The sequence below is a fragment of the Orycteropus afer genome, unplaced genomic scaffold, assembly GCF_000298275.1.
Source record: "Orycteropus afer afer isolate SDZICR_OR568_19922 unplaced genomic scaffold, OryAfe1.0 scaffold00045, whole genome shotgun sequence".
Taxonomy (NCBI): Eukaryota; Metazoa; Chordata; class Mammalia; order Tubulidentata; family Orycteropodidae; genus Orycteropus; species Orycteropus afer.
The window spans coordinates 4,081,865-4,090,202 of record NW_006921632.1 but is presented as its reverse complement, the minus strand read 5'-3'; the positions used below and the strand labels follow the sequence as shown (position 1 = coordinate 4,090,202).

Here is an 8,338-nt window from a genome sequence, read left to right as displayed (position 1 = left end):
ATGCCAGGAATGACAATTTGAAGAGGAATGACGTGGCATTCTTCATCACAAAGAATGTTTCAAGATCTATGCTGAAGTACAATATGATCAGTGACAGGATAACATCCATACACCTATAAGGAAGATCAGTTAATATTACTATTACTCAAATTTACGCACCAACCACCAAAGCCAAAGGTGAGGAAATTGAAGATTTTTACCAACTTCTGCAGTCTGAAATTGACTGAACATGCAATCAAGATGTGTTAATTTTCACTGGTGATTGGAATGCAAAAGTTGGAAACGAAGAATCACCAGTAGTTGGAAAATCTGGCCTTGGTGACTGAAATAATGCTGGAGATCACATGATAGAATTTTGCAAGACCAACAACTTATTCATTGCAAATACCTTTTTTTCTACAACACAAATGGTGACTGTACACATGGACTTCACCAGATGGAGTACACAGGAATCAGATTGACTACATCTATGGCAAGAAGTGATGGAGAAGCTCAATATTTTCAGCCAAAAGAAGGCCAAGAGCCAACTGTGGAACAGACTATCAACTACTCATATGCAAGTTCAAGTTGAAGCTGAAGACAATTAAAACAAGTCCATGAGAGCCAAAATATGACCTTGATTAATCCTTCCTGAATTCAGAGACCATCTAAAGAATAGATTTGATGCATTGAACACCAATGACTGAAAACCAGAAGAATTGTGGTATGACATCAACAACATAATTCATGAAGAAAGCAAAAGGTTATTAAGAAGACAGGAAAGGAAGAAAAGACCAAAATGGATGTCAGAAGAGACTCTGAAACTTGCCCTTGAATGGAGAGTAGCTAAGCAACTGGAAGAAATGACAAGATAAAAGAGCTGAACAGAAGATTTCAAAGACCAGTTCAGAAGACAAAGTCAATTTCTATAGTGAAATGTGCAAAGACCTGGAGTTAGAAAACCAAAAGAGAAGAACATGCTCAGCATTTCTCAAGCTGAAAGAACTGAGGGAAAAATTTAAGCCTCGAGTTGCTGTGTTGAAAAATTCCATGGGCAATATGTTCAATGATGCAGGAAACAAAAGATGGATGGAATACACAGAGTCATTATACCAAAAAGAATTGGTAGATGATCATGATTTCAGGAGGTGGCATATGATCAAGAACCAATAGTATTGAAGGGAGAAGTCAAAGCTACACTGAAGAAATTGGTGAAAAACAAGGCTCTTGGAATTGACAGAATACTCATTGAGATGTTTCAACAAACAGATGCCCCACTGGAGTCACTCACTCAACTATGCTAAGAGATTTGGAAGATAGCTACCTGGCCAACTGACTGGAAGAGATCCATACTATACTTACACACATTCCAAAGAAAGGTGATCCCACAGAAAGTGGAAATGATTGAACAATATCATTGATATCACATGCAAGTAAAATCTTATGAAGATAATTTAAAAATGGTTACAGCAGTATCTTGACAGAGAACTTCCAGAAATGCAAGCTGGATTCAGAAGAGGATGTGGAATGAGAGATGTCATAGCTGATGTCAGATGGATCTTGGCTCAAATCAAAGAATATCAGAAAGATGTTTACTTGTGTTTTATTGACTATGCAAAGACATTTCATTATGTGGATCCTAACAAATTATGGATAACTTTGAGAAGAATGGGAATTCCAGAACACTTAATTGTACTCACAAGGAACCTGTACATAGACCAGGAGGCTGTCATTCGAACAGAACAAAGGGACACTGCATGGTTTAAAATCAGGATGGGAGTGAGTCAGGGTTGTATCCATTTACCATACTTATTCAACTTGCATGCTGAGCAAATAATCTGAGAAACTGGACTATATGAAGAAGAAAGTGGCTTTAGGATTAGAGGAAGACTTATTAACAACCTGTGATATGCAGATGACCTAACTTTGCTTGCTGAAAGTGAGGATGACTTAGAGCACTTACTGATGAAAATTAAAGACCATAGTCTGCAGTATGGATTACACCTCAACATAAAGAAAACAAAAATCCTAACAACTGGACCAATAAACAACATCACAATAGACAGAGAAAAGATTGAAATTGTCAAAGACTTCATATTACTTGTTTCTACAATCAAAACCAATGGAAGCAGCAATCAAGACATCAAAAGATGTATTGCCTTGGGAAAATCTGCTGCAAAAGACCTTTTTCAAGTGCTAAAGAGGAAGGATATCTCCTTGAAGACTAGGATGCCCTGAACCTAAGCCATGGTATTTTCAATAGCCTCATAGGCATGTGAGAGATGGACAATGAATAAGGAAGATCGAAGAAGAGTTGATGTCTTTGAGTTGTGTTGGCGAAGAATGCTGAAAGTACCATGGACTGGTAAAAGGACTAATAAATCTTTCCTGGAAGAAGTGCAGCAGGAATGCTCTTCGGAAGCAAGAATGGCCAGACTTCGTCTCACCTACTTTGGTCATGTTGTCAGAAGGGACCATTCTCTGGAGAAGGATGTCACACTTGGTAAAATGGAAGGTAAACAAAAAAGGGGAAGGCTCTCAATGAGATGGATAGACACAGTGCCTGCAGCCATGGGCTCAGGTGTAGTAGGGATAGTGAGGCTGGCACAGGACCAGGCAGTGTTTTGTTCTGTTGTACATAAGGTTACTATGAGTCAGAGATGACTCAATGGCACATAACAACAACAAAAACAACATGCCATACCCATTTCCCAATCTATATACAAAGTCTGGAAGGTGAGAGAGGAGAGAGGAGTGTCTACAATGTCTTCATCTTTTGGGGAAGTGAAGTGTTTGAGCTGGACGCAAAATTCTACCCCAGAGATTCCTTCCCATGCCAAAATCAGAGAGATAATCAAAAGTAGGGTAGAATGAAATTCCGTTCTCCCTTTCGACACTTTTCATAGCTTAAATTTATATTTTTAAAACTGGAAATTAAGAAGCATTTTAGTAAGTATTATAGGATCAAGTTATTGCCAATACAGTTCCAATGAAAAGAAATACAACTTCAAATAAGTTAATGTATATATTCTGTACCCTAAGCACACTGTCAAGAAAATAATACCTCACAATACAGAAATAAATATATGGTAGGTGCTATTTGTTTGAAAATTTCTATACTAAAAAAATAGATCCAAATGTGAATAACAGCAGCTTAAAGGAGGCCATGTGTTATCACAAACAACCATGTTGTCTTTAGGTGCCATCAAGTCGGCTCCAACTCATAGCAACCCTGTATATAACAGAATGAAACACTGTCCAGTCCTAAGCCAGCCTCACAATCCTTGCTATGCATTAGCTCATTGTTCTGTCACTGTTTCAGTCCATCTAGTTGAGGGCCTTCCCTTTTCTCATTGACCCTCCACTTTACCAAACATGGTAGCCTTCTCCAGGGAATGGTCCCTTCTGACAGCATGACCGAAGTAGGTGAGACAAAGTTTGACCATTCTTCCTTCCAAGGAACGTTGAGCCTGCACTTCTTCCAGGACAGATTTGTTGATTCTTTTGGCAGTCCACAGCACTTTCAATATTCTTCTCCAACACCATAAAGCAAAACCATCATTTCTTCTTTGGTCTTCCTTATTTGTTCTCCAGCTTTCACATGCTTATGAAGTGACTGAAAACACCATGGCTTGGGTTAGGTGCACCTTAGTCTTCAAAGTGACATCTTTGCTGTTCAGTACTTTAAAGAGATCTTTTGCACTAGATTTACCCAGTGCAATATGCCATCTGATTTCTTGACTGCTGCTTCCATTGGTGTTGATTGTAGAACCAAGTAATACGAAATCTTTGACAACTTCAGTCTTCTCTCCATTTATCATGATGCTACTTATTGGTCCACTTGTGAGGATTTTCATTTTCTTTATGTTGAGGTGTAATCCATACTGCAGACTGTAGTCTTTAATCTTCATCAGTAAGTGTTTCAAGTCATCTTCAATGTTTCGGGGCTATCCATGAAGTTTTCCAGTGGTATATCAGACAGTGTTTCACTGCTATTCATAAGGTTTTCACTGGCCAATTTTTTGGGGAAGTGAATGGCCACTTCCTTCTTCCAAGTCTTAATAAGCACTTTTAGGAATATGATGTCTAGGAGAAGATACCTTTGGGATAATTCATTAGTAATCTTTGAAATTATTCAAGTATACAAAGGAGAAATATCAGAGGGAATACAATGATTTCATTAAAACATATAAATATTAATGACAAAATGAATATATTGTTATAGGAATTCATTATTCTAAAAAAGGCCATTTAATATGCTTCCCTTTGAGTATGTTATTATTGGTAAGCTGGGCAACTAGTGAGATGCTTGGATAGTTCTGCAGAGACCAGAACTGGATGAAAATGGAGCACCAAGGAGTGGGATGGGCAAAGAAAGAAAGGCAGAGGTCTTTGGTTTCCAGTTTTAAACATCTGTCTAGAATCCACACTCTTTTCCCATATTTAAAAAAATCAATTATGGATCCCCTTTATGTCTCATCTCTGAGTTTTAGTTTGGAATTCTCAGGAGAAAGACTGCCCTGCAGCTGCACAACCAAGTAAGCACTGGTCCGGTGACCAGCTTAACTCCATTCTTAGCACAGCCACTGATTCTTCATTGCACCACTAAATCTGGCTTTCCTCATTCTGTCGCTCAATGCATGTTCTTTTCTCCAGGGCTGTGTGTTCCAGGTCAAGCCTGGAAAAGGAATGAGCAGAACTACTCTGAGGGTCAGAAAAGTGGAATTCTCTACAGGCCACAAAGGGCAAGAAACAGCATAATTCTTGGAGGATTTATATGATTTTGATTTCTGTGTCAATGTGGCAACTCACTTCCTTTAGAACTATTAAAAAACAAAACAAAAAAAAAACCTCACTGCCATAGAGTAAATTCTGACTCATAGCAACCCCTATTGGCTTTCCAAGGCAGTAAATCTTTGCAGAAGTAGATTGCCTGGTCTTCCATTCATGGAGTGGCTGGTGGGTTTGAACGGCCAACTTTCTGCCTTGGGCATTATGCCACCAGAGCTCCTTAGAACTATAGCTTTTTAAACTTTTTGGCCTATCTGCAAGGGTTACACTAGTTGAAGCTCATTACTCTTGTCCCTCATGAATCCCAAGTCTGTGACTCTTCATCCAATGACCTGTGACAATTTCATCTTAATAAAATTATCTTAAGTGACTTTTCCCAAGTTCAATTGCAAATAATGACTAAAAACACAATTATTTTACCTAATATCATGCCTAAAATGAGTATTTGAGGGACAGTGAGAATAATGAATCAACACTATTATTAGCACACTTTCTAAGTCGAAATAGTTATTTAACCCATTGTTCTCCTTCTATTCGTACAGCATTGTTTTTTTTTTTTTTTTTCTGTTAGTTGCCACTGACTTGAGCTCTGAATCATGGTGATTTTATTCATAACAGAATCATACATTGCCTGGTCCTGCACCATCTTCACAATCATTGGTATATTTGAGCCCATTCTTGCATTCATCATGTCAATCCATCTCATGGACGTTTCCCTCATTTTCACTGATCCTCCACTTTACTGAACATGGTATCCTTTTCTAGTGGTTGGTCTTTCCTGATAATGTATCCACAGAAAGCCAGAAAAAGCCTTGCCACCCTCACTTTCTGGAGCATTCTGGCTAGAGCACACTAACCCCTCTGTAATACCTCTGTATTCATTTCTAAGGCACTGCTAATTTATTTCCTAGCATCTGACATTGTGTAGATCCAGGGATATTTTTCTCAGTGTCAACTCACATGTTTTGCTCCCTATATTGCTATTCCAATTCTCTACTATGCTCTATCTTTCTATGTGACACATGACAAATAATTTCTATGTGTTCTTCTCACAGACGCTTTCACCTCCTTGTTATTTAGGCTGTAGATGAGAGGATTCAGCATGGGAGTGACAACACTGTACTGTACAGAGAAGATCAGCTCCAGGGAAGAGCCTGAGGTTGGCATGAGATAGCGTAGAAAACCTGAGCCATAGAACAAGCTCACTGCAGTGAGGTGGGAGGAGCAGGTGGAGAAGGCCTTGCTTCTGCCTGAAGTGGACCTGATTTTCAGGATGGTTGATACAATGTGAACATAAGAGAGGAAGATTGGGAGGGAGGTTCCAAGCCCATGCAGCAGAGTGGAGCAGACCAGGACTATGAGGTTGGTAGAGATGTTTGAGCAGGATAGAGGGAAGAGAGAGGGCAGTTCACAGCTATAGTGGCTAATGGTATGGTTCTCACAGAAGTCCAAGTTCACAGCTAAGAGGATATTGATGAGTGCATTCAAAAAGCCCAAGCCCCATGATCCCCACACAAGAAGCACACACAGCTGTTTACTCATCACCTGGCCATAGAGCAGAGGACTGCAGATAGCAGCATAGCGGTCATAGGCCATTACCATAAGCAGAAAGCCCTCAGTCCCTGCAGTGATAAAAACAAAGAAGGCTTGAACTAAGCAGCCCTCTACTGAGATGGTTTTGGTCTCAGAGAGCAGGTTCTCCAGCATCTTGGGCACAATGACTGTAGATAAACAAAGATCCAGGAATGATAGATTACTCAAGAAAAAGTACATGGGTGTGTGGAGGTGAAAATCAGTCCTGATCAGTACAAGCATCATGAGGTTCCCCATCAGCGTCAGGAGGTAAATTACCAGGAAGAGCACAAATAGCACAGGCTGGATGTGGGGGTCAGTGGACAGCCCAAGGAGGGTGAACTCAATGGTGGTACTGTGGTTCCTCAAAGCCATTTACAAAGGCCATTCCCTAGAAATAAGATGGAAAATCGTGACGGTGAAGTTTCTTCTATCATCCAACCTATTTCATATAACATTGGTTCTTTCAAAACAAAAAATATTCAGTAAAATACAGATATTACAAGTTTGCCATTTCAATCATTTTTAAGTACACTATGCAGAGATGTTAATTATATCCATCATGATGTGCTACCATCACCGTTATCCATTTCCAGATGTTTTTCATCACCCAAAACAGAAAATCAATACCCCTTCAGTAATATTTTATTCCTTATCCTCTTCCACCTCTGCTACTGCCCCCCAATAATCTACTTTGGTCTCTATGCATTTGCCTGTTCTAGGTAATATAAGTGGGACCATATAATCTTTGTCTTTTAGTGTCTGACTTATTTCACTCAGAATTATGTTTTCAAGGTCATAGCATGCATCAGGACTTCATTTCCCTCTACAGCTGTATGTATATATCACATTTTGCTTACCCATTACTCTTTTTCTGGAGACTTGGGTTGTAAATAATGCTGCAATGAACATTGGTGTACACATATTTGTTTGGGCCCCTGCTTTCATGTCTGTTGGGTATATATGTATATGAAAGATCATGTAGTAATTCTATGTTTAACTTCTTGAAGAAACTCATTTGCTTGAGAATGTTTTGCAGTTATCACAAGATGGTTACAGACAATACCAGAACCCCAACCTTTAAGTTATATCAGATAACATATACAATAAGCAAAGAAATCTGTTGAGCCAGTTTCTCCTTTATACAGCAAAGGGGGGGAAGGGGAACTGGATATAGACCTACCTTTTTTCCCCCTGCTCTGGACTGGGGGCAAACTGCCTCTCTGGGTTTGCCTGGACTTGTCTTCGAGTCGGACCTGACTCATAGTGACCCCTCCTTGGGTTTCCAAGGCAGTATCACTATGGAAGTAGATTGCCCGACCTTCCTTCCGAAGAGTGGCTGGTGGGTTTGAACCGCCAGGTTTCTGGTTAGCAGTGAAGTGCCTTAGGCACTATGCTACCAGAGCTGTAAGCAAGGCCTTATTTGCTGAAGTAACATAGAGTACTCGAATGGAAGCTGAATTCATGTCAAGACACAAAATGAAGTTAGGGCCCACACTGTAGACCACAATGTACCACAAACAAAATGCTTTAGAATTTAAGCTCTTGTATAGTAGAATGACTTCCTGTCCCCCACCTTACCCACCTGGAAAATATCTACTTTTGTTTCAATACTCACCTCAGTTAAACCCTTCCTGACCTTCTTTGTCCCCATCTCTGAAAGATTATATAAGTCTTTTCTTTCTATTTCCTATGAATCTAGCACTTATTTTTATTATTGCATTTATAACATTTTATTGTACCTAGCTGGTCACATGTCTCTGTGTTACACTAGAAATTTAAATATTGTATTAGAAAGAAAAAAATCTCCTGTGAGTTTAGATAATTTCTCTTATATATACCTAATGAATGTACTGCAACTCAACATTTCATTCAGAAAATCTTTAAGAATATGGCAAAATGAGGACTTTAGGTTAATATCTGTATCATTGCACAACGAGGAGACCAACTGAGATAAATATGTTCTTTGAGGAGCACTTTTCATGAATATATTTTA

The 8,338-nt window shown here is 39.2% G+C and overlaps 1 protein-coding gene across 1 annotated transcript; it reads right to left on the bottom strand.

The window, feature by feature from the left end:
- Nucleotides 1–5,781: 5,781 nt before the first annotated feature.
- On the bottom strand, nt 5,782–6,717 carry LOC103194553 (olfactory receptor 8S1-like). Its single transcript, XM_007937966.1, has one exon. It carries the CDS (start codon nt 6,715–6,717, stop codon nt 5,782–5,784), a length of 936 nt encoding a protein of 311 aa, XP_007936157.1.
- Between the last annotated feature and the right edge of the window lie 1,621 nt (nt 6,718–8,338).